Below are 27,201 nucleotides of genomic sequence, written 5' to 3'. Positions count from 1 at the left end.
CCCATTCATCCCAAACACTCATTGCTTCTAATTACTGACTACCCAACCTACCAACTCCATGACCTTCCTCAATAACAATCCTCAGAAACTGGCTCTTGTTTCCATCAATTCTTGCCCAAATTCTATGCTAATCTCCATATTCAAACTGTTTCCTGATTCTGGATTTGATCCCTCTGTGTACTGATTGGTGCTGTCCATGCTTAACGGCTCCCTGTCCCCTACCCACATCCTCTCCTTGCCCCAACTCTTATTGACCTTTCCTAACACCAGGTGGATACACCAGGACACACCAGACTTTTTGGATAGGTCCAGAGAGCCACAGATCAGAATGAGATGGGGAGAAGGTCCGTCATGATTATTTTGGCCAATCTGTTTTGCAGACCATTTGGTGCTCACAGTGTGATTTCCTTTAGATCTGATAAACTGCTTTGCAAAACACCGCTGAGGTCGACTCTGAGCTCCTAGTCACCTGTCACTTTAATTCTCTATCGCACTTGCATTTTGACCTTGCTATCTTCATCCTCCTATGTTGCTCTAATAAAGTCCAAAATAAACTTGAGGAACAGCACCACCTTTTCCATCTGGGTATGTTACAGCTCTTGATATTTAATATTGAATTTAAAAATTTCAGGAAAACACCCAGTTCAGTTTTGGTCCTCTGCTATTGGAAAGATATTATTAAACTGGAAAGACTACAGAAAAGATTTATAAGGATGTTGCCAGGACTTGAGGGACTGAGTTATAGGGAGAGGTTGGACAGGCTTGGACTTTATTTCTTGGAGTGCAGGAGACTAAGAGGTAATCTTAAAGAGGTGTATAAAATCATGTGGGGCATAGATAGGGACAATGCACTTAGTCTTTTTCCCACAGTTGGGGAATCAAGAACTAGAGGGCATAGGTTTAAGGTGAGAGGGGAAACTTGAGGGCCAACTTTTTTACACAAAGGGTGGTATCTATGTGGAGTGAGCTGCCAGAGGAAGTGGTTAAGGCAGGTATAATAACAAATTTTAAAAGACAGTTGGACAGGTACATAGATTGGAAATGTTTAGAAGGTTATGGGCCAAATACTGGCAAATGGGATGAGCTTGGATGGGGCATCTAGGTCAGCAGGGACCAGTTGGGCTGAAGGGCCTGTTTTGTGTACTGTATGACACTCCTTTTTCCCTCTTTCCACAGAAGTGGCTTTCTGTTTCAATTTGCTTCTTTTGTCTCTAACTATAATGTTTTTAAAGTGTGTTATCTTTATAATTGTGGTCAGCGCCCTATCACAGACATTTCTTCTGATCACTCCACCTACCCTCTCTTAACTTAAAACACATCCGTTTTCTCTCTTAACCAGTTCTGATGTAAAGTTTTTGACCTGAAACATTGGTTTTGTTTCTCTCCCCACTGATGCTGCTGAATACTACTTATTAATTGTTAAGTATCATGTTGACAAGATTTAACTTACTCGGCTACAATGCGCAGCTTCTCCCCCATCCTGAAGATTGGTTGGCTTATCGTTGGTGGTGGGTAGTCATAAATTGTAACCAACACGTCGTTGCTGTCTGTTGTTTAATAAACAGGGAATCTGTATGAAGCTTGTGACAGACTTAGTGCTTAACATACTTTAAAGTGAAGAGATATTTGGTTTTATATGTTCCCTTTCGTGATTTGACGCTATCCCAAACTAATTTACCGTCAAATTCGTACCCATTTTTTAACTGTTGTCACTGTTGTATTCCAAGAATTCATGACAGCCGATTTTCAATATTCTGACCATATTATCCATTTTAGTGAAGCTTTTAAGGAGATGGTTTTGTCCAAGATACCTGGGAGAAGGCAGGAAGGCAGATAATTTTCTGAATGGCAGATTATTATTTGAATGGTGACAGATTGGGGGAGGCACAATGATACCTGGCTGCCTTTGTATAGCAGTCGATGAAAGTAAGCTTGCAGGTGGCTAAGAATGCAAGTGGTATGTTGGCCTTCATAGTTAGAAAATTTGAATAGAGGAATAGGGATATCTTACTCAATTGTACCACACCTAGAGGACTGTGTGCAGTTTTGATCTCCATGCCTGTGGAAGGGTGTCCTTGCTATGAATGCAGTGAAAGTTCACTAGAGTTTTCTTGGAGTGGCAGGACTGATGTATCAAGAGAGATTTGGATGATTAGGCTTATATTTGCTAGAGTTTAGAGGAATGAGGAAGTATCTCATTGAAATTCAATGGAACTGGACAGACTTGATGCAGGCAAAATGTTTTTGATGGTGGGGAATATCAACACCAGGGATCACACCCTAAGGATATGGGGTAAGCCATTTTGGACTGATATGAGGAGAAATGTCTTCACTCAAAGAGTGATGAACCTGAAGAATTCTCTACCACAGAAAGCAGTTGAGGCTAAATCATTAAATAAGTTCAAGAAGGAGTTATGTATACTTCTGTTTTAAGAGATATGAGGAGAAAACAGGAAGAGAATACTGAATTTGAATGTTCAGCTATGATTGAATTGGAGGAGCAGGCTCGAAGGGTCAGATAGGCTGTTCCTCCTCCTGTTTTATATGTTTCTATATACAGCTCCCTTGCATTTCTTAGAATGTTGTCATGGGATCTAAGAGGACAGGCAAGATCTTCCTCATTTCCATCTGAAAGACAGCAATTGGTACTCCAACCAAGTGGATAAAGTGTTCTGGATCAGTTATAGTCCATGGGATTACCAGAAGGGGATTATAACCAAGATACATTGGCTAAAGGATGAAAGGCATATCATGGTGGTGAACTGTTATTTTTCTGGCTGAACGGTACAGTGAGGTTCCACCAGGAATCAGCATTACTCCTCTTTTTGATATATGGTGACAAGGCATAATTTCAAAGTTGGTCGATCATACAAAACAAAGTTTGAGAAGCATTGAGGATGTAGACACATAGAAACAGGCTGATGAAAGGCAGATGAAAGTTAATACAGTAAAGGGTAATGCAATGCATTTGAAAGGAAGGAATAAGAAAGTCAAAATAAACAAAACAGGACAGTTTTTAAAGAAGCTCAATTATGGAAAAATCTGAGAATTATCTTGAAGGCTGCATCATAGTTTGATCAAAGTATCACTGGGATTTTTGGCTTTATAAATAGAGACATGGAGTAGAAAAGCAAGAAGTTATCTTTATAAATTACGAGAAAAACAGTTCTGGGGACTATGTTTTAGGAAGCATGTTGAGGCATTGGAGAGGGCACAAGAGAGATTTGTTGGAATAGTCCCAGAGATATTTAGTTAAGTGAAGAGACTAAAGAAGCAGGAATTTATATTTTAAGAGGGGTTCTGTAGGCTCAAGATTTTGAGCAGATTTGATGGAGGTAACTTGTAAGCATTGGCTCAAGGATAGATAATAAGATAAGCAATGCAAACAGATTGCTGTATAATAGAACTAATTGTTGAAGGGTAAGTATAATTGATGGTTAATTGTGTTTAGCAATAGCAGCCAAAGATAAGTTTCTCTCCAGTGGCTACAGAAAAAGAATGCATAAAAGTGATATTAGATAAATATTCAAAATTATCAGAAAAACAAATCAAGCATGCAGTCTTAAACCATTACTTCTGAGCATGCTTTTATTATGGGTTTTATTTTCTTCACATTACTCTCTTATTTTGGTTTATCTGTGTTGTGGGAGAGTACGCAAATCTTTTGTAAATTTCTGACTTAAGATATTTCATTAATGCTTTTGGCGTACTGAAAGTTGCAGATAAAATTGATCAGCCCTTGTGTAATCAGATTATATCAGACCATTTTATTGCACTTTTCCAATGGTAGTCTTCTAACTTTCCTCATCAGCATTCATTATTCATTTATAGCATAGAGTCACAACTTACCTGTATTGGAATCTGGAACAGCTGATGCTGCCTCTGCTGGTGCAGTTTTAAAAGTGTTGCCCATGATGTAATCGTTAGCATTTGTGCATAAAAACTGTGGATAAGAAAAGATGATATATTCAATAATGGTACTGAATGAAGCTGCTGTTTATCAGATTGTCATGTATTATCAGATTGCAATATATTAATGTATCATACAAGTAGAAAATGTTTGTGAGTTTGGGCGGTGCGATGGCCTGGACCTAGTCTTTTGAAAGAAAAACTAAGAGCATTGAAATTGCTAGACTAAGTTCCATTTAGTTTACCTTCTACCATTCTGGTAGTTGTATGATACAACTAAAATGGAGCTGGAAGCTTATGGCAATCAATCTACTACTGATGTCCTGTTGATGGAAATTTTAGGAACAATGTGTGAGAAATTTGTTCTCACAGTGCTGAAAGAAATCATGCTATGCAGTTGAAAACGGGTTTAACTCAGAGTAAAGCAAAATTGCACCCATTTCAGGAAATGGGTGGAAAATTTAACCTGGCAGGAAATTTAGCCCCTGACTTCTCGTTGGGATTTTCTTTAGCACCAGAAACACAATTCTGGTGTGAATTTCACTCAGATAATGTCAGCCATAGCACAACATATATTTTTTTGCCTTCCTGCTTGATTTTCAACCTCACTGATCTGAAAAAGAAGAGTTCTTGTTTATTCACAGAACATTAATTCTGACTAATGCTGTTTCCCCTGAAACCAGGGACAATCACATTCAGACTACGTTCTTTGTCAGGCTGTTCTACAGTACCCCAGTCCTCACTGCTTTCTCTACAAATTGTTCACACCTAAAACTGAGACTTTCTTATACCTGTTACTATACTTCTGTTCTTAAAGCTTACCTGCAATGGCTATTTGTCTGCTCCTAATACTCCTCTTGCTGAATGACTGGATAGATACCAGAGGCACCACAGGCAGCCATAGGGCCTACTTGAGAGGAAACACAGAAGGGCTCCATATCCAAGACCTTAGCCACCCAGGTTTCACCCATGGCTTTTCAGAAGATCCACGTCTCAGTAGGCTATGCTTCAACAAAACACTGCTCACTGAGGTACGAGTCCTTGCAAAATCAAATACAGGCTCACATATGTGACCAGCAGTCTTCCTAGTAGAAATCAAGGTCCCCATCACTCTCAGCTCCATAGCCTCATGATCATTCCTGGCTGCTGTCACCAATCTCTACCACATCTCACACTGCATTCAAGTTCTACTCTCAATGGATGAAAAAAGTAGTCTAGTTTCTCTTTGGCCCAGAGGATGAGTGGACATGGGGACTTTCTAGGATTGCAGGCTTCCCCCAAAGTAAGACACAGTGGTGCAACTAGTAGAGCCACTGCCTCGCAGAACCAGTGGTCTGCGGGTTCAATCCTGACTTCTGAACAAGAAGGCTTCTGAAACAAGAGCTGAAGGAATGTGAGGAGAATAAATGGGAATCAGGGTAGGAGTAGAGGCCTGATTATCAACATGGACAATCACCCATGTTTTCACGCTGAATGATTCTGTGATCCCTGAAGGCACAAATAGGACTGGTAGATCAGACAGAAAATTGTGGAAACACTCTGCAGATCCAGTAGCATCCATGGAAGGAGAAACTGTTAACGTTTCAGGTCCGTGAACTGGGAAAGAGAGAAAAGCAAGTTCATTTTCGGTAGCAGAGAAGGTGGGGTAGGGATGGAGGGGTAGGAAGGGGTAAGGATGATGGGGTAAGGAGGGGTAGGGAGCGGTAAGGATGGTGTGGTTGAGAGGGTTAGGGATAGTTGGGTAGGGATGGTGGGGTAGGGAGAGGTAGGGATGGTGGGATAGGGAGGGGTGAGGATGGGCAAAGCCAAGATAACAACAAGCAGAAATGGCCACTTCTGTTGCACTCAGAAAGAGTGAATTACTTGAAGTTGGTGAATTCAATCTCGAGTCCCCCAACATGTCCAGATGGAAGATGAGGTGTTGTTTCTCGACCTTCTGTTGGGCTTGTTGAAACAGTGCAAGAGACTACTGATAGCAAAGGCGAATTGGGAGTAGGATGGTGAATTGAAGTGGCTATAGGGACCTGGACTGAAATGTTAATTGGCTTCTCTTTCCACAGATGCTGCCCGACCTGCTGAGTGTTTCCAGCATTTTCTCTTTTAATTTCTGATTTCCAGTATCTGCATTTTTAAAAAAAAAATTTCAGCACAGCTAGATAAGATTGTTGAAGTGGTACTTGAGATACTTCACTAACCAGGGCATTGAAAATGAGGCTATGGCATCACTATATTAGATATTAGCTCGGCTACGAATGGAAAGTTGTGTGCAATTCTGGTCACTATTCTGTGGGAAAGATGTGATTGCACTGGATAGGGTGCTGAGGAGCTTTACCGGGATGTGGCCTGGAATGGAGCATTTAGCAGTTAGGAGAGACTGGATAGTTTGGTTTGTTTTCTTTGCAAAGGAAAAGGCTGAGACGGCTTCTGATTGAGGTATATAAAATTATGTGTGGCACAAGTAGGGTAATCTGCAAGAAATTTTCCTCCTGAGCATGAGCGTCCATGACTAGAGGATATAGGTTTAGGTAAGAGGTGGGAGATTTAGAGGGGGTTTGGGAAATCTGGAACTCACTGCCCAAGGGGGTAGTGGAGGCACATGTTCTCACAACATTTAAAAAGGCATAGATAGGGCAGATTGTAAAATGAATTTCCCCATGGCTGAGGTGTCTGAGATAGAGGGCATCGGTTTAAGGTGAGTTTTAAAAGGTTTAGAGGGAACCTGAGGGAGAAATTTTTTGCCCAGATGGTAGTTGAAATCTGGAATGTTCTGCATGAGAAGGTGGTGGAGGTAGGTACTCTCACAATATTTAAGGTGCACCTGGACAAGTAGTTGAAGGCTGTGGAGCAAATGCTGGTATACTTAAGTACTTGATGGTTGATATAGACATAGTGGGCTGTAAGGCTGTTTCATGTGCTGTTTGGCTCCATAACTCAATGATTGTAAGTATCTAGATGAGCATTTGAAGGACCATGGCATTGAAGGATACAGGCCATGCTGGGAAATGACATGAGAATAGATTGGAACTTGACAGGCAAAGATATGGTGGGCTGAAGGGCAGGTTTCCATGTTGTATGACGTTTTGACTCCATGACTCAAGATTAAAGAAGAAAATCTCCTCTCTGCAGGTTGATATTCTTTTATGGATTAGGATAGTTATAAACCAGCTTGGGCTCATAGGATAAAATTACTTTTATTGATGGCAACAATCTCAGTTTTGAATCAGAAAGCTGTGGATTCAAATGCCAATCCAGAGACATGAGAGTAAAACCTAGGCTGAAACTTGTTTGCAACAGTGAGTATGCACTTCATTGTCAGAGGTGATATTTTATAAATTAGATTATAATCTGTGGTTAGTCTATCTCTTGAACATACAACATGCTATGGCACCATCTAAAAATGAAATGGGAGTTTTCCCAGTGGCCTAAACATTACTTACATTACTTATCCATCAATCTATGAAGACTGAAGCAGAGTGATCCATTTCATTGCTGCATTGTGAAAGCTTTCTGAGGGTAAATCCAGTCTCATGGTTCCTGTGCTGAAACAGTGACTGCACTTCAGAAATATAGTATTAGCTGCAGAGTTGCTTGAGATATCCTGAAGTCATTAAAATTGCTGTGCAAATGTGTAGGAAATGACAATGTCATGCAGCTGTAGTATGAATGTTGTGTAGATTTTAAGGATTATGCTACATTCTTGAGATCTTTCGATACTTGTTGCTCTTGACTTATGAGTTGCTCAGAGCTGATGGTGAGTGCTTGAAGTGAACAAATGTTCCATTCCTCAGTGTTAACATTCCTTAACACAGTTAGGTAAAAACATTGAATAAAAGAGTAATGAACAACATTTCTCTAGTCTCTGTCTTAGTATTATTTTTTCAAAAGAAAGAACTTTTATCATTTGTACGATAGACTTGTGTATCAAAAACTCAGATTTGAATGGTTGCAGTGGACCCCTTAATTTGAACCTCACTTACTATAACTGACCTGGGAGTGCTTGAAATTAAAACAAAATGCTGGAAATACTTAGCAGGTCAGACAGCATCTGTGGGAAGAGAAACAGGGTGAACATTTCAGGTCAAAGACCCTTTGTCAGTAATGGGAAAGAGAGGAAATCAATTAGTTTTTAGTTGTAGAGAGGGTGGGGAAGAGATGGATAGGACAAAGGGATTAGGATGAGGCCAAGACTGCTATGGGGATAAATTGTAGAGATTCTCTTGTTGATGACTTAATGTTGGAGAAAAAGGAGCAAAACCTATAGGAAGTCAGTTAGAGAGTGAGAATACAGAGAAAGGATGTGAAAAGATGTGAAATACAAAGCTATAGTTCACACCCAGCAGGTCAAGTTCTGTTAATGCAGAAAGAAAAACTGAGGCAGTATCACAGATGGATGATTTGCATGGGCAATTCTGATATAGGCAGAGAAAGTAAGTTACCTGAAGTTGTAGAATTCGATATTGAGTCTGGAAGGCTGCAATGTACCCAGATGGAAGATGAGATACTGTTCCTTTTGGGCACCATTATAACCGTGTAGGAGGCTACAGACAGATGGGGCAGTGTGGAAGTGGGGGTGAAGAAATGAAGTGGCAAGCAACAAGAAACCCTGGGGGACCCCTATGAACTGAACGTAGGTGTTTCCCAAAGCGGTCACCCAATGTGCGTTTGTTTTCTCCTGTGTCAAGGAGAATGCCCCGTGTATTGCTGCATCATCACAATGCTTATGTCAGACACTGAGTTAAATACAGTACTTTCAGTTCCAGAGTACAATTTCACATGCGGCCTAGACTTCGTAAGCATATTTTATTTAGATATATAAAGTCCCTATTGGGCTTTCATTTTCCTTCTTGCTTTTTGACCAGCTCATTTGTGGATATTATTCTTGACCTTGTGGCCCAGTGACAGCACACTGCTCTTTGAGTCAGAAGGGTTTGTGGTTCCCTTCATCTTCTTAATTATATGACCTTGGCCAACCCTATAGTACAGCACCAAGGAAGTCAGAAGCTCTGCCTTTCAGCTGAAGTGATAAATTGATGCCCTTCTCAAAGTTCCTGCAAAACTATTCCACAGAACAGCAAGAGATTTCTCATTCATTCTTCTTTCCTCAACCAGCATGACTGAAAGCAGTTGATCTTCATTGCAGTTTGTGGGACATTGCAATGTACAAATTTACTCTGCGTTTCCCATGTTAGTTACGATAAACCTGCTAAAGCACATAATTGGCTGTAAAGCACTTTGGACTGTCCTGAGATTGGAGAAGGTGTTATATAAATGCAAGTCTTTCTTTTCTTCTGTGACATCCATCTGACTATTAGTTTATTCACCCAGATGACCATCAGAAACCAACTAATTAACTATCTGACCAACCAGCAAGAGTTCATTGACCATGAGTAATAAATTCTGTTAAAAAACAGCAGACAAAAAATTAAACGCTTTTGGAAAAGGTCAAAGATGTAAGAATGTCTGTCTGACTTTAAAAACAAAGTTCATGGCAGCTTTCCAACCAACTACTGTGCTATCAGATTGATCAGCTGAATCTCAAAATAGGGAAGTTGGGTTTGACGTGCAGACCAAAGTTTCCATCAACTTAGCTCTCTCAAAACATCTTGCTAATGCACATGTGCAAATTTTAGATACCAAAATCTTATTTTCATAAAGGTTTCAAAGTAATGGCGAACATCATCTTTTGGGTATGATCGTTGTGCTTTGTTTGTAAGCTTGTGACAAGAAAATTTAAAATGGGATGTTACATCAGAGGGGTATTGTTTCTCTATTTAAAAAAAACTTTTACTTTTGAGCTTGTTCATTTTATAAGTGTATTTTCTGCTTATGGAATGAATGAAAAGTTAATATTGAGGAGCAGAACTTGTGTTTTGGGCAATCGGTGTCAGTGTCAAGCATGGTTATTCTGTCGAGTGAAGTGTCCCCCCCCCCCCCCCCCCAAACTGTGCTCCAGTGACACATTTTCTCTGGTTTTGTGTCAGAGGTGTATTGAGCACTGCTTTGCAACCAAACAGAATTTGTTCGAGACCCTAGACTATCTTGAGATCTCTTAGTTACTACTAATCACTGGTCTTCACTACATGAATGTTTTGTACAAGTGGAAAAAAACAAAGAGAGCAGTGCATTTAATCATTCACAGTTAGGAGGATCACTAGCAAGGCTCCCATTTAATGTTATTGCAAATCAAAGAAGATATTAGAAATGTAAAATCAAAACAGAAAATGCTAGAAGCACTCAGAAGTTTAGGAAGCATCTGTGTAAAGACAAATAGCTCACATTTCAGTTTGGGATCTGTGCACAACAAGATCCCAATCTAGATTTCCATATTCAAGCCTTTGGAATGTGATGTGAGCCTACAATTGATCAGCTGAGAAAATGCTGCTACTGATCCAAGACTAGCACAAATGGCACAATGGAAGATTTGTCAGATGTAGACATTGCAATTTAATTAATGTCAGCTGATATTTTAAATAGAAAGACTTGGATGAAAGATCAATTTGCAGGATAGTTGGAGATATGACAAGATAAACCTTTTTATTTTTGTACTTTTGGCAGCCCATGATAGAATTTCAGAAGGACTGAGTGATATTTTAATAAATTCCTTATTTTATAAAAATATTGCAAAAAAGAATCGACCAGTTCATAGACAAAAGAGATCATTTTAAAAGGAGTGAGGTTGGGTATCATTCTAAGTTATGGGGGAAGTTGTGGAAGTCTTTGGAAGGGATTCAGATTCAATGAATGTTGTGCACATGAGTTGCAAATGATAATGAATCTGACTTGCCATCTGTGCGTAAACTTTAAAACTGGGTACTATGAGGCCATGATTTACTGCTATGTGAGGCAGGAGGAACCTTTTCTGCATTGTCCATTCCCAGTTGCCATGGGAAACAGTCAGATCACATTCACAATGTGGCTTTTAAAAGCAAAAAGAAAATGCAGAGCTGGAAATCTGAAATAAAACAGAAAATGTGGGAAATTCTCAATAGGTCAGGCAGCATCTGTGGAAAGAGAAACAAGGTTAATGGCCTTACATTGGAACAGGAAAGGTTAGAAATCAAACAAGTTGCAGAGGGGTGGGCATGTGGAAAGAACAAAGGGAATATCTATGATAGAGTAGAGACCAAGAGAGATTGTAATACAAATTGTTGTGGTGCCAGGTTGTTCAGCGCAGATATCAAAGACCCAAAGGGCCTTTTCCTATGCTGTACTGTTCTGTGTTCTATATTCAAATGAAAGAAAACAGTGAAGTCTTGTTAATTGCTGCTAATCTGTTTTAAGTAGATGTAAATATATGGAGATAAATGAGGACAGAAAGAGAAAAAAAGTGTTGTAACTGTGAGATGCTGGAAGACTGAAATATAAGGGATACTGGAAATATCCATCTGGGAAGGGTGTTTCTGTGGAGAGAGAGAGACTGAGTTAATGTTATAGGGTGATGCCTGTTCATTGGAACTGGCCAGTTCTGACTCAAACTAGAGAGGCTGGTTATCTGAAATTTTTGAATTCAATGTTGAGTCCTGTGAGTGTAATGTACCTTATCAGAAGATCATTTGCTGATGTTGGAGCTCATATTGGGTTTTGTTTAAAAAAGTGTAAGAAGCCAACAACAGAATGACCATAGTGGGAGTGGGATATAGCATTAAGTGACAGACAACTGGAAGCTCAGGGTCAGCCTTGCGGATTGAATGAGATGCACAACAATGCCATCACTTGATCTGTATTTGGTTTTTAGAGGAGACCACAATGTGGTTTGGATCTGTAAGTGGTAGTTATCGACCCAAAACGTCAATAATTCCTTTCCTCCCACAGATGCTGCTCGACCCACTGAGTTCCTCCAGCACATTGTTTGTAGGTTCAATCATCTAACCACAATATTACTGGTACCTAAATGCCTATGAATTTTGTAATGGTAAATATGAAATTAATACAGGAGAAAGGTTAGAGCTACAAGCCTGCATGATTGATAGAAGAGGACGTGAAATAGTTACAGAATGTTAAAAGCAGTCAGCCTGCTCAGAGAAACATGGGTTTCCTGGCAAAGTATGTTTCACAATTTGATATTTCAACTGGGTCCTATTACAAAACACATGTGAAACTACATGCTGACAATGCGTGAGAACAATTTGCAGATGGCAGCTACTTCCTCAATATGGAGAGGAGAAAGGAACTTTACTCCCAAATTTCCTAATGAGTAGAATCGTACACCTAGAAATTTAATTGCATGGTTGCTGTTTATTTTAGCCATACAATATTCCAAATGGCCTTTTCCAGAGCAAAACTCAATAGCCACCATTTCACTTTCTTTCTGTCTCACTCTGGAAATTTGATCACATACTTCTCGGTATAAATTACATTTGCCATTCTGATTTCATATCAGGTAATATAAGATCATATTCATGATACAAATTAGATGGCATAATCCCTCATGTCAAAGGAATTAGCTTTCAGTTTTCTGAGGGTTGAACTTCATTGGTCAGTCCAGGAATAACCAGGACAACCAGATGGGGTTAATATGAATGGGAGCTGGTCAATACTGGTCAACATGGATGTTGCAGGCCAAATGGCCTGTTTCTATGCTGTATAACTCTATGACATCACTAAAATTAGTCCTATGACTTACATCATTTCTTCACAGCATCACCACTGCAACATGACCTATCTCACCCCTAGACTTGATACCCTTGATGTTTCCTGCCCCTGCAATTGCCTGACTCCCTTACCTCCTCGACTCCCTGATTGCTGACTGGCCTAATCCTCAACATCCCTGATCCCCAACCCCAAACCTTTCAGTGAAGGCACCAATCTACACCCTTGACTCAAAAGATGCTGATCTCACATCTACAATTCTACCCAAGCCCCTGCCCCCTGAACAGACGTCCAACAACAATTAAATCCCACCACTCCACCTAATTTAAACCTAATGAGATCTCCTAACCATTAATCTCTCCCTGGCTCTAACTGGTCCTCTAATTTCAGTGCCAGGCCCCTTCCCAGGCCTCAGCTGGGCCTCTGATATTTAGACCACATTCCTTTGGACCTAGCTTCCATCCTGGACACCATAGTTCTGTTATGTGTGCCACAGAGTGTGAAAGGAAATGCATAATGGTGATTCAGTAACTCAGTCATGCCGTACTGAAGTCTACCTCATTGCGTGCATGACCAAAATATTCATTGGCAGGTGGTACAATGACCATGTGATGTGCCTCTTTCAACAATTTCTGGGTCATGGAAGCAGAATCATCAAGTGGAAATTCATTGACAGCAAAATGCGGTGCATGTGCATGTAAAGTAGCAGCTGTACGTCATGCCTTGCTTCTGAAATTCAGCTCTACTGGTTTCTGTGGAAGGAAATTTATTAAGTAGGGCAAAATATATTCTTGCTATTATATGTGTGTGATAGCCCAAACAGCCAAGGATGAATTTCTATCCTATTTAATCTCAAGGCATAAAGGAGTCCAAATGACACATCTTGTCTGTGCTGACTCTGTTGAAAGTTCCTTTGGATGCTGTTTCAACTATTCTCATGCAGTGCATTTCAAATCTGAACAATCCTCTAGTTTCCTTCATTTCCCTCTAGCAAGGGTAGGTAACTAATCAGATGATACAGAAGTAAAGGAAACAGTTTCCCTCTACTTGCCATATCAAAACCACTCATAATTTTGAATGCCACTTTTAATCTCCTCTGCTCTACCATCTCATCTTTTGCAATCTCTCCACATGACTGAGCTCCCTTATCCTCCAGTAATCTTTCAAAAGCCCTGCTGTAATCCCAGTGTGGAGTGTCCAGCAATATATAGAACAGGCTTCCCTGTGAAAGTTCATTACAAATCATCATCACCCATTCCTAAGCCTGTTGTGTAGCTGCGTTGATACTGTTTCTGTAACAAGCCTCTTGTGTTGTATTTATTAAGTGTTTTTTAAAAGTTCAAATATTGATTTCCTGCAATTTTCACCTGTTCCTAGTTCTGATGAAAGGCCATGACCTTAAGTTTTAATTCTCTTTCTCATTGCTCAGGTATTGCCTGACTTGTTGAAAATTTCCAGTATTGTCCGTTTTTTTTCACTGTGGGAGCATATTTGTTTTCTATCTGAACTTTTTACATCTCGAAGGATAGCCCTTGCTTAAATACTGTGACTCTGGCCAATACTCATTTCCAATCTAAATCGTTTCTATGATCATTGAAAATAGCCATCTTGCAGTAGAATATCTTTGTTTATGTTTTTGCTTCTTTGTAACCTTTCTGTAACTAAATTTAATTTTTTTGTGATCATATTTTGGTCGGCTTCTCTGCCCGATCAATGTTAGGTTAATTGGTGTCCTGTGAAATTACTTATTTTGTTTTCTGACATTTGCCTACAGCCTTGTTCCCTGACTTTTCACTTTTTGCTTTCATGAGAAAACATTCAGCTCCATTCTGTTCCTTAACTCTACCAAATAACTCCTCTAGACTATCTCAAGAATATTGTCCAACGGAGATTATCCTTGAGCATCACTGCCACTCCACTGATCTTTTTTGCTTTATCCGTCCTAAATACACTGTACCCAGGAATTTCTTCTTCTTTCCTCCATGCTTATGCCAAGTTTTTATTATGTTCATTGTATTATAAACCACATACAGTGATGTAGACCTGCAATTCATCAAGTTTATTTGTTACTGTCCTTTCATTAATACATATGCATTTGTGCTAATTGACTTTTTTATTTCTTCTTGTTTATCCTGAACTATCTGTATTCTTTTGATCTTTTCTTCTAATTTTCAATACAGCTTGTCTTTTCTCCCAGATACTGCAGTTCTAATACCCTTCACACTGCCTAATAAGTTAAAATGCTTCCCTGATATCCTGGTTAATGTCCCAGTCCCATTTAAGACCATCATTCTGTTTATATTTCTACCTCATCCATAGAACTGATCCCAGCACCCCAGGAATTTAAACCTACACCTCTCTACCTGGCACTCATAAAATCATGGTATAGCACAGAAAGAGACCACTTGGCCTATCAAGTCTATGACAGCTCCTTGCAGAGCAAAGCAGTCAGTCCTTTTCCCTGTGGCCCTGGATTGTTCCTGCACATGTCTGTCCTGCTACTTTTTTGAAAGCCTTGACTGACTTTGTTCCAACCATTTCGGCTTTAAGTTCCAGACCATACCCATTTTATGTGTAAAATAGTTTTGTCTCTTAACTTACCGGAATCATTTGCCCTTTAAATCTGTACCCTTTAAACATTTGCTAATAGGAACTCCCTCTGTCTACATACCTAAACTCTTCATGGTCTTGTACTCTTCCATCATATCTAATCGCTCGTATTTTCTTCCTATTTATGTATTCACATATACATGGTACTAGGAGCAATCAGACATGACCACTTCTACCTTATGATCTTATATCCTTACTGTCAATTTGGAGAAGGGATGACAAGAGTGAACAGTGTGCTGCTGGCTGGGGAGTGCCAGATAGCAATGCACAAACTTTCCTTTTCCAGCCCACAAAGTATTTTCTTGGTCTGTTTTGTGACCAAAGAAAAATGGGGAAGCAATTTCAGTTTTTGGCTAGGATGCTATTCGCCACCAGTATGGTCTGCTGGGAAATCACACGTTTTTTTTCTGGCAGGGCCTGTGGTTAAAATTGCAGTTGGGAGCCCATGTTGTCAGCAGTGCGGCATTTGCATGTTTTTAGCCATCTTTTATTCGAGAATTGAGGTGAGAAATTTCACTGTGTCCCACCCAGTTTGTGCTCGGTGGTAAGTTATTCACAGCATAAAATCTTCGTACTTTTCTTAAGGATGTAAGTTATGCTCGAACGGAAATGGAAAATCTATGATACATTTGGGTGTGGGGAGCCAACTACTAGTATGATTGCACTTCTCAAAGACAAAAAAATTCCACTTAATGATTTGCTCTGAGGTAGTTCTGCTTCAGTGTTCTCTGCTTGAGAAGCTCCCCTGTGTAATACGGTGAGGAGGTTACTTTCCGTAAACTCCCATGTGGGATATAGTGTTTCATCCACATGACTCCCCTGTGCAACATTGTAAACAGGCCTCTCAATTCCCTTTTACAGTCCTATTTCTAACCCCAACCTTTTGCATTTGATTATGCTTTGTTTCATTTGTAGTAACTTTAAATGATAATTCAGCACTTGTTCAACACTTTCAGTAAAGAGCAATGGGATTCTAATGTCTCCAGAAGCATCCAGTGTTTAACCTTGTCCCTATTAGATCTGAATGCTTCTATGTTGTGAGCAGGTGGGAGGGTCAGTTTCAGTTGGTGAGTTGGTGGTAGGTGGGGGGGGGTGGTTTGTGGTGGGGGGGATAGTATTCAATGCACTAGGACTTTGAATGTTAGGTTAGCAAGGGATAGTGTTGAATTGGGGTAGTATCTGGGGTTGTGATTGACTATTGGCTGTTTGTGGTCAGGACATGTTCAGACCAGGGTTTTGAGGTGGTGGGGATGGAGTGTGGGTGTTTGTAGCAAAGTGGTCCAAAAAGGACTCTCAGCAAAGTTGGGAGGCCATACAGGGGTCATAGAGTTGTAGAATCATACGCTATGGAAACAGGCCATTTGGCCGACCTCATCCACACTGACCAATGGGCACCCTTTTGTAATTAATTCCATCTCCCAGCACTTGGCCAATAGCCTTCAGTGCACAGGTGATTCAAGTGCTCATCTAGACACTTCTTAAATGCGGTCAGTGACTCAGCTTCCACCACTCTCTTTGGCAGTGCATTGTAGGTACTCACCACTCTCTGGGTGAAAAAGATCTTGCTCAGATCCCCTCTAAATCTCCTACCCCTTATCCTAAATCTATGTCCTCTAGTTTTACCTTCCTCTGATATGGTTTGCTGCACTCTACCCTATCTATACCCTTCATAATTTTCTATACCTCAATTACGTCCCCTCTTAACCTCCTCTGCTCCAAGGAAAATAGACCTAGCCTCACCAGTCTCTCCTCATAATTGAACTGCTCCATCCCAGGCAACATCCTGGTGAATCTCCGCAGCACTCTCGCCCTATCACATTTTTCCTATTGTGTGGTCACCAGAACTACACACAGTACTCCAGCTGAGGTCAGAGCCATATTGTATAATGTTGGAACATAACTTCCCTGCTCTTGTATTCAGAGTCCTGACTAATGAAGGCCAATGTCCCACATACCTTCTTAACTATATAATCCATCTGTGCTGTCACCTTCAAGGATCTTTGGACTTGTAGCAGGATGTATGGCCTAGACTCCACTGCCTGGGACAAATTCTGATACGTCTCCTTAAAGGAAAGTTTAAAGTTGTCTCCGCCTGCTTTCTCAACAGTGGACTTTTGTGAGCCTTGCACACATAAATGAATTCTAGGTGAGCTATGTCCAAACGTGTAATAAACACCATTTATTATCACATTGTGCCTGGACCTCTGTGCACAAGCTCGTCATATGAACAGAGATCTCAGAACCTTCACGATTGACACAAAAGGTGAAAGAATTTATAAACTCCAGGGATGTAGGTAACAAATCTTTACACCTTGTAAGATGATCTTCAAATGTTGTTCACAAAGTAGATGGGTTCTGTTGCTATGTATACAGAGGTACAAGGAAATAAATGTAGGAAAGCTATGCCAACCTTTTATAAATCACTAGTAAAGGACCTGATTTTTAATTCATTCACCGGATACATTCAGTGTTGATAAAGCCAACATTTATTGCCTGTTCCCTAATTGCCTTGAGAAAATGATGGCGAGCTTGTTTGGTCTTAGAACAAACACCAAAAGCCCGCAGAGGTCTTGTACCATTTTCCTATTACAGTAGATTCTGTCTGTGCCCTTTCATAGCACTTAACGTCCTTTTTAAATATGATGGTCTAAAATGGCTGCAGTGTACATCATCCACAAGATGCAATGCAGTAACTCACTGAGTTCTTTACCTACCACTCAAAGCCAGAAAATCTACCACCGAAAGGGATAAAAACAAGTTTTGAACAGTGGTGTGGAAAATTATGGAATTTTTAATGAATCAATCAAGAGAAACAGTTCCCACTGGTAGGAGAGTTGATAAGCAGAGAACAAACTTAAGGTTTAAGGAAGAAGTACCAGAGATGAAATCAGGAAAAATTCTATTAAGCAGCAAGTTTCTGTGAACTAAAAGTCACCATCTGAGTCATCAACAGCTTTCAAAACAGAATTGAAAAAAAATCATAGATCCAGTGTGGAAACAACAGGAGATAAGGTTAATTTCGATAGTTCTTTTGAGAACTGGGCACAAGCACAATCGACAAGGAGCTCACATGGTTCTAACTGATTTTATTGGAGTAGTTTGTTTTCAAAGAGCTTAGTGAGAATTTCATCCTTACAAGGGGCAATAATGTTTGGAAAAAGGGAGGAGTAATGATATGACACCTTTTAGGAGTACATTAACACTGATGCTGGCCTGTTTTCCTGTCACATCTGGAAACAATGTACATATCTGTCTCCTTGACACTTGTGACACTCTTCAAACTGCGTGAAGCCAAATGCTCAACTTATTTACATGAATCAGCCAACAATTTTTCACGTTGCTAACTTTCCTCATCAACTCTGAGCATACAAGACTACCAGTTACAAATCTCTCTTGGTGAAGCTGAACTGTGCTAAAATGCAAATAGGTTGAGGCATTTTTGTAGCAATCCACACAAAATGCTGGAGGAACTCAGCAGGTCAGGCAGCATCTATGCAGGGAAATAAACATTTTTATTCTGGCTTCTGCCCTCTTCCTTTCCAGTCCTGATGAAGGGTCTCGACCCAAAACATTGACTGTTTATTTCCCTCCATAGACGCTGCCTGACCTGCTGAGTTCCTCCAGCACTTTGTGTGTGTTGCTCCAGATTCTAGCATCCGCAGAATCTTTTTGACTCTTATTCAGGAGGATGTAATTGCAAATCTTCTTCTCTGACATCCAGCCCAGTGCTTTATCCAATCTGATGTGAGTGGGGCACTGCATTAGGGCTGAATGGGACAATAAAATTGCAGTCCCATCAATTTATCCAGGTGCTTTAGGTGATAATACTATGTGAAGGACATGGAGATGTATATGTAAATGTAACAAAGGTACTTGATAAGGTGTCTTATAAATAAATGGAAGGACATAGAAATAAGGTCAAAGTGGATAGGGTTTTGTCTCAGTGTGGGAAGCGGAGGATAGAAGTAGGAGGATATTTTTCAGACTGGGAAGTGGTTTGTTGTGGTATTCCCAAAGGTCTGTTTTGGGTCTATTATTCTTTACAATTTTTATGAAAGCCAGCGCTCAGAGCAGCATTTTGTAGGTTGTGTATCGAAGGCAATTACTGATCCGGAGAATGAGTCACAAAAGACTGGGAAATATTCAGAGCATAACATTTTTCAAAAAAAATATTTTTGTGGTTTCTGAGTAAACAAAAATGCATATAATTTGCAAAGCACACAATCCTGAGCTGGTTGCACAGGAGGTTGCAGATACCAGAAACAAACTGCTCTATCCCCCTCCCACAAGAGAGACAGAGATAGAGTTCCCTCGGTCCTCAACTTTCACCCCCCTAGCCTCCACGTCCAACATATCATCCTTCACCACTTCCGCCAGCTGAAACAGAATCCTACCACCAGTCACATCTTCCCCTCCCCACCCATTTCTGATTTCCACAGGGATCACTCTCTCTGTGACTCCCTGGTCCACTCATCACCCCCACCCACCCCATCCTGTCCCCCGTTACTTTCCCCTGCAGCCATAGGAGGTACAACAATTATCCCTGCAGCTCTTCCCTTGTCACCATCCAGGGCCCTAACCAGCCCTTCCAGGTGAGACAGAGATTCACGTGCACCTCCTCCAACCTCATCTATTGTTTTCGGTGCTTTTGATGTGGCCTCCTCTACGTCGATGAGACCAAGCATTGATGAGGCGACCATTTTGCGGAGCACCTGCGCTCTGTCTACAAAGGCTATCCTGACCTCCTGATTGCATTTTCTTCCCACTCCCACACCAACCTGTCTATCCACAACCTTCTTCACTGCCCTGGTGAGGCCAAACAGAAACTAGAAGAACAGCATCTCATATTTCACTTGGATAGCCTACAACTCAATGGTATAGAATACCACAGCACAGTACGGGCCCTTCAGCCCACAATGTTGTGCCGACATTTTATCCTGCTCTAAGATCTATCTAACCCTTCCCTCCCACATAGCCCTCCATTTCTCTATCATTCATGTGTCTATCTAAGAGTCTCTTAAATGTCCCTAATGTATCTGCCCCCACAACCTCTGCAGGCAGTGCGTTCCACACACCCACCACTCTCTGTGTTTAAAAAAAACTCACCCCTGACATCCCCCTTATACCTTCCTCCAATCTCCTTAACATTATGTCCCCTCGTGTTAGCCATTGTCACGCTGGGAGAAAGTCTATGAGCATTGAATTTTCCAGTTTCAGTTAACCTACACCACCTGTGTTCCTTTTTCATTCCTACTGGTCCACTTAGGTTCTCTCTCCCTTTTCCATTTCCATTTTCGCATCACTCACACACCTATCCTCTTGAACTTCTTCTCCCTTGGCCTCCCCTTCCTTCCCCTATCTGCTTCATCTGCCCACTTATCAACTTCCAGCTTCTGTCTCTATCTTCCCCGCCCTTTCCCTCACCTGGCTCCAAATGCCCATTTTTTTTCCTCATCTCTTGCCACCTATCGCCCACCAGCCCGTCTCACACCTCACTCTCATCTGTGAATCTCAGTCCTGATGCAAGGTCACGACCCAAAACGTCCGTCAACCCTTTGCCGACACAGATGCTGCTTGACCCACTGAGTTCTTCCTGCAGTTTGTTTTTTGATCCAGAGCTGGATTTTGTTCTATTATTGTCGCTGAGTCAAAATCCATGATATGTTCCCTAATAGCACAATGGGAGAATTTTTCACCACGTCAGCTACAGCAACTCAGCAACAAATTCCACCATCAATGTCTATTCAAGGCAGTTGGAGATGGTCAATAAATCCCAACCTTGTGAACAAAGTCCATATATGAACAAAATAAAATCACACGCATGCTGAAACAACAAAGCTGTCTCTTGTAAATAGACTATTTCAGTCTTTCAGGAGGGAAATATTAAAACTCGTGATGAATTTAGCTTAATCTTTCCTTTTAAAAAAGTTTCCTTGCACATTAATTTTGAAATTTAATTTGCAACCTTAATTTACAGTTTAAAATAAATCTTTTCTTGCCTGATAGTGCCAGCTGCGGGAGAATGATAAAGAAATAAACTCAGATCAAAAGTTACATTTTAAATGTATGTTCAGTTAAAATCCTATTGCTCGCTAACAGTATTTGGCAGGATTATAAACAGATTGACAGTTTTGTAAAATGAAGAATTTTATGCAGATGCTCAGATATATTTGTTACAAATGCTACAAAGCAATTTCAGTGTTTGTACGTGTACTTCATTGGAAAGGCAAAATGCTGGAAATCTGAAATAAAAACAGAAAATTCTGAAAATGTTCAGCAGCTCAGACAGTATCTGTGGAGAAAGAAAAAGAGTCAATGTTTCAGGTCAATGGCTTTTCATTAGAACTCAGAAAATGTTTATCCTCCTTGGAAAAAAAATCAATTAGAAATAGCTATGTAGTAGAAGTTCAGAACTGAAATGCCCTATTACAGAATTTACTTTGAAGGCTGGTCCAGCACTGTCAGACTAAACTAAAGCCGAAAACGATTAGACAATGTAAAACAAATGAACCCACTAATTACGTTTTGGCAGAACATGCGCACACACACTAATCATGCCCTCCAGACCATCTTCTTGTCTCAACAAACACATCAATACACTTTTAAATCTCTCTAAACATGGTACAGTAATCCATGTGTCAGATACCAAGACACATCAACAGGTATTTGGAAAAATGGACAAAAGCATGGCCAAAGGAGTAGATTTAAGTATTGTCTTAAAAGAAGAAAGGGAAAATTAGAGGTGGAAATATTCACAAAGGGAATTTGAAAGCTTAGAGCTTTGTAGCTGAAAGTTAGACCGCCAGTAGTAAAGAGATTAAATTGATGATCCTTAAGAAATTTAAGAGCACAGTTATCTCAGATGATTGGAAGGAGCTTAGAGAGGAGAGGCCTTGGAGGCATTTGAAAACAAAGGCGAGAATGTACAAATTGAATTATTCAGAGCACAGAATTGATGGGGGAATAAGAGTTTAATGAAATAGGAATCATGAGTTCCTGATCATAATGGGACTTTTGTTTGACGGGATTCCTAGTCCTTCACAATTAATCAAAGAAAGAATTTATCTTTTACTAACTCCATATGACACAGATGGAAAATAATTATTTGATTTTGCAGATTGCAATTGTCAGTTGGCGTTATAGTGCATCCAGCTGATAGCCACATAGCTGGACCCCAGCAGAAGTTGGCCTCTTCTGGAAAAGAGGGAGAATCAATAACAAAAGTTTGGATTTATAATTTTAAGGCATTGAATGGGAAGATTGTCAATAAAACAAGTTACAGCACAAAATGTCAGGACACATTGCTCAGTAAAAGAATCCAATTTTAAGGGCCATCATAAAAGAGAGAGAGGTGGAGGTATTTAGGGAGGTAATGCCAGAGCTTGAGTTTGAGATTGAGGCTGTTCAGAAGGTCAGGATTGGAAGGAAGCAGACAACCTGTAGACCTGTACGTTGGAGGAGATTGCAGAGTCAGGGAGGGGTGAGACCTCAGAGGGATTTGAAAAAGAATCTAAAAATATCTGTACAAAAAAATCTCTCTTGGTTTATAGGTGACAATAAAACTGATATTTTTACAAACAATTTCATATATTTTGGCAACAAATTACTTACCTTTCAAGCAGTGCGCCTTCTTATGACATGGCAGGTGTCTTGCAGTCTTCGTGAGGAACATTCATTATCCTGATGGCTTTAGCTTTGTAGCCAAATCTCCCAAAGTAAAATCAAACTCCAGATGAGACGCTTGACGTTGTGAGCTTTCTTTGGCAGGCGGAATTTGCAGCAACAGCAAGCGCGAGCTGCCGAGTAACAGCTCTTGCTATTTGAAGTTGTGATGTCAGATTGGTTGGTGGTTATTTTGTTTTCCGCGTGCTTCCTGTTGCAGATAGCAAAAGCACTTAGTGCGTCTGTTCCTTTTCCTTATTTTTTTATATAGCTTGAAGCCTTCTGAGCTTGGGTACTGCACTAAAAAGCATACTTCTAAGCATTTGACTTCATTGGTGTGCGTTGGTACATGTGTATGCCTCTGAGTTTCCCTAGGTCTTTGCATTGGTCAATATCTGCAAGTGCATCTTGATGCTTCTTTATGCCAGTGCAACCAATTGAAACAGTTTTGCTATGATAAGTGATTCATTGGTTTGTTCATCAAATTCTGTTTTGCTGTTGCAATCTGCACAGGGTTACCGCTGGTTGTTTCAAGTGATAGGAATTATATGCTGTGTCTGTTTTGCCAAGGAAGAATCCCTGTTCTGAGGAAGGGTTCCTGACCCAAAATGTTAATTGGGTTCCCTTTCCACAGATGATACCTAACTGGCTGAGTTCTTTCACCATTTCTGTTCTTTCTTACCAATGTATTGATATATAGTTGGCACTTCTAACCAGATACCTAACTTGCTGGAAGCAGTCAACAATTTAAACTCTCAACTCTTTTCATGAAACAGTTGAAGAGCCAGCAAACATGGTTAGAGTTGCATTTTCTTAAACAGTTTCCTTCTGGAATTTTCCATCTCCAAATACTGTTGCAACACTAGCAGGAAGTTAATTGCAAAAAAACAATTGGTAAAGGGGTGCCAGCATTAGATGAATAATTTTTGTCCGCAAACATATTACACAGCAAATGTATTACAAGCTTCATTTCATAACAAAAGACAAGGAAAGAAAAGATACTTGGGTCGAACATACTGTCTTCTCAGTTTGGTCCTTTCTAGTTATTGCTCTTCAGGGTCCTTTTGTTAAACTTGTACGTTCCCACTCTATAGGGTTAGTGGTGGGTCCCCCAGTAGCTCCACATTTTCTTCAGACAAATAGGTCTTTTCATAGATCTGAGACGGCTCCTTTTTCTCCAACATGAGATGTCCTTTTCTGTCACATAACGCAGAGTGTCGTGTGCATTGAGTCATCACTACCTTCTGCCACAGCCGGTTTTGGTCTAATGTGGACTTCATCTTTAATATTATACTCATTTCTCAGCAATGGCAGGTCTCTATTGTAGTAATATGCCTGAATTCATTAGGCTGCCTTCACTTGGCAGTGCACTATAAATGTTAACCTTGTTGCAATATCCAGATCCTGAGAAAAGACCATACAAAGAAAAGGACACAAAAGGTGCTGAGGATACTGAACTTCAGACAGTCAGCATGATTGGATATAGTGAAGGTGAAACTGCCCCAGTCCAAGTAGCTACTACTCAGTTTTTGCATTTATTAATGCTCTTCGGTAAGCTATTGACTGATGTTCCTGCTCCAAAACCTTTGAGGCATTTGCTTGTAATGTTAGCCCCTTGTGATCAAAATATTGTAACATAGTTTGTGTTGTGACTGCCTTCATGATTCACTTGACGCCCTTGTTCATAGGGGTCAAACCACCACCATTCCACATCCTTACACAGCTGCCTGAGTGGTTCACGCATTTCACTCAGATGGGCAGGAACTTGCTCAGGCAGTTGACAAACCACAAAAAGCTGAAACCAAAACATGGCAGGTGCTGGAAATCCAAAGTATATAAAAAAAGAAAATGTTGTGAAGACTCAGCAGGTCAAGCAACAGATGTGGAGAGAGGACAAGGACAAAAGAGACTGCAGATTCTGGTCCTGGCACAAACGGACAATGTTGGAAGAACTCAGTGTGTCAAGCACCGTGGCTAACTGCGTAAGTAAACATTTTGTATCAGGACTGAGATCAAAGAGGAGATAATGTCAGTATGTAGAAGTATGGGGGGGAAGGGAGGGTGGAATGTGATTGGTGGAACCAGACACGGGAGGGAGGAGGGGATGATGGACAGATGGAACGGGGGCGGGGGGGGGAAGGTGAACAAAGGAAGAAGAATACTAGGTGGACACATGAGTGTGTGTGGGAGGAGTGGGTTATCTGAAAATGGAAACTGTCAACAAAGGGAGAGAGAACCTACATGAACCAGTAGGAAAGTAAAAAGGAACGTAGGGAATGTGGGTGAATTGAAACTGGAAAATTCAACTTTCATACCACTGGATTGTAACCTACCAAAGTGGAGTATGAGATGTTGTTCGTCCAATTTGCACTTAGCCTCTTTGTAGCAATGAAAAGGCCAAACGCACACCAACCCATCCACAGATGCTGCTTGAGTAGCTGAGTCCTTCTCTTTTTTGTTATGTGGAGACAGAATGTTTCAGGTCATTAACATTTCATCAGAGCTGTGAGGTTGGAAATGAAACAAGTTAATAGCTGCGGGGAAAGTGGGCAGGAACAGAGGAGACAAAAGGAAAGGTTTATGATTGGGAGACAAAGAAAGTTGAGTGACACAAATTATGGTGGTGATGTTGGTTGAAAAAGTGGCAAACACCACTGAATAACAAAAGCTCAGTTAGCGAAGGTATAAATAGAAGACAAATGAAATATGAGAAACCAAAAAGAGGAGAGGGAAAGAAAACTATCGGCTGGATAAGACTGGAATGAGTGATTATTTGAAATTGAATTTATTGGAGAGTCCTGGGGGCTGAAGTGTGCCAAGTCAAAAGCTCAAGTGCTGTTCCTCAAGCTCACATTAACCTTCTTTGCATGACTACCCTGCATGATGCATGTAATCATCTACTTTCAAAGTCCTTCATCATCCACTCTTAGATTGAATACTGGCCGATCCATCCTTGGGCTCAACATCACTTTCCCACCCTTTCCCCACACCCCTTGACTCCCTTGTAGTTCAACTTTCTGTCTGTCTTCACCTTGAATATATTCGATGACTTGATCTCCACAGTTCCTTTGGTTAGACAATTCCAAGAAGTCACAACTTTCTGAGAGAAGAAATTCCTCTGCCTCTCTATCTTAAATGGACGACTCCTTACTCTGAAGCTATTGTACAAGTTCTAGATACCCTCACTAAGGGAAACAAATCATTTCAATTGTCTGTCTCATAAGAAAATTCTGACTCCCTCCTATTCTGTTTTTCCTCCAGCTTTCAAAAATTGATGATCCTTTAACTTGCAACTTTATCAGTAACATTGTGGTTATTACTACATGAATATAAATTAGTTCTGGCCACATGTCATTAGTTTTAACTATTCTGCTGTGCATATATCCCACAACAAGTCCTGATTAGTCACTATCCTTGTCCATGCTGACCGATATTATGCAAATCAGACCTTCATGCGCCTTTAAAGCCACAAATATAAAATACATTGCTATTTTCAAATCATTTCATGATTTACCCATCACCGTCTCCCACAGAACTCTCTGATTTCAGTCTTATGCAAATTAAAGTACATTCCTCTTCTTTCACCCCACTATTGGCTGGCTGTTGTAATTCTCAAGTTCCATCTATGAACCTCTTCACTTCCCTTAGACCTTTCCCATTTCTAAATCTCTCTGCTTCCTGCTTAGACCTTCCTCAAGACAATGTCTTTGAACTTTTAGTTAACCCTCATTAGTTGAGTAGTTATTGCTCCTTATATTTTTTATAATCTAATAGCAGCTTATTTGCACAGCATTCAATCTTTCTGTTAAGTTCTTTTGTGTGATTTCTACATCAAAGGAGCTTTATAAATTCAGCTGACAACTCAAAAATAGCCCTTTAGCACATTAAAGCAAAAGAAAGAAAGTGATAGCATCTGTAATGCCCTTCATGACATCAAATTCTTTTCATGTATTTTTGGGATGTGGACAGTGCTGGTTCACTGATTCTCTTTGGTGCCCATCTGTAATTGGACCTGGTCTGATTAGCTTTCAGAGGCCAATTTAGAGGCAACTACACTCTGTTGGGTCCAGAGTCACATGTAGGCCAGGCTAGGTAAGGCAGTAGATTTCTTTCCCTTGTGGGCAATGGTGAGCCAGACAGGTTTTTAAGACAGTCCAGTCATTTCACGGTTACCATCACTGATAAAAGCTTTTTATCCCCAGACTTGCATTATTTCAGTTTTAATTTCCCCCTCTGTTACTGTGGGATTTGACTTGTGTCTTCAGGTCAATAATCCAGCCAATTAATTATTTCAGAAATTTAATTATTATGGGAACCACGGTAGCCAATCTTGGTTGTCAATGATCCGAAGCAAAGAGATAATGATTAATGTTTTGACCATGTTTTAATTATAATTTCTTTTAATGATGTTAATTAATAATCTGGACAAAG

The 27,201-nt window shown here is 40.3% G+C and overlaps 2 protein-coding genes across 3 annotated transcripts in view; one reads left to right on the top strand and one right to left on the bottom strand.

Moving 5' to 3' along the window:
* Positions 1–23,108, bottom strand: part of LOC127574542 (src-like-adapter) — a 30,508-nt gene extending 7,400 nt beyond the window's left edge. The window contains exons 1-4 of one of the 2 annotated variants that reach the window (XM_052023599.1): positions 22,720–23,108; positions 7,347–7,448; positions 3,850–3,943; positions 1,451–1,547 (exon numbers count right to left, since the gene is read on the bottom strand). In XM_052023599.1, coding sequence (XP_051879559.1) covers positions 1,451–1,547; positions 3,850–3,913 — 161 coding nt within the window. In that variant the 5' untranslated portion in view covers positions 3,914–3,943; positions 7,347–7,448; positions 22,720–23,108. The remainder of the gene's footprint in view (positions 1–1,450; positions 1,548–3,849; positions 3,944–7,346; positions 7,449–22,719) is intronic. The other variant, XM_052023598.1, reaches the window with a different exon arrangement.
* Positions 1–27,201, top strand: part of tg (thyroglobulin) — a 282,508-nt gene that overhangs the window by 159,050 nt on the left and 96,257 nt on the right. The gene's annotated exons all lie outside the window — the stretch shown is intronic.

Source organism: Pristis pectinata, chromosome 9, assembly GCF_009764475.1.
Source record: "Pristis pectinata isolate sPriPec2 chromosome 9, sPriPec2.1.pri, whole genome shotgun sequence".
Lineage (NCBI taxonomy): Eukaryota > Metazoa > Chordata > Chondrichthyes > Rhinopristiformes > Pristidae > Pristis > Pristis pectinata.
The sequence above is the reverse complement of the archived record's forward strand: the minus strand, read 5'-3'. Positions and strand labels throughout refer to the sequence as shown.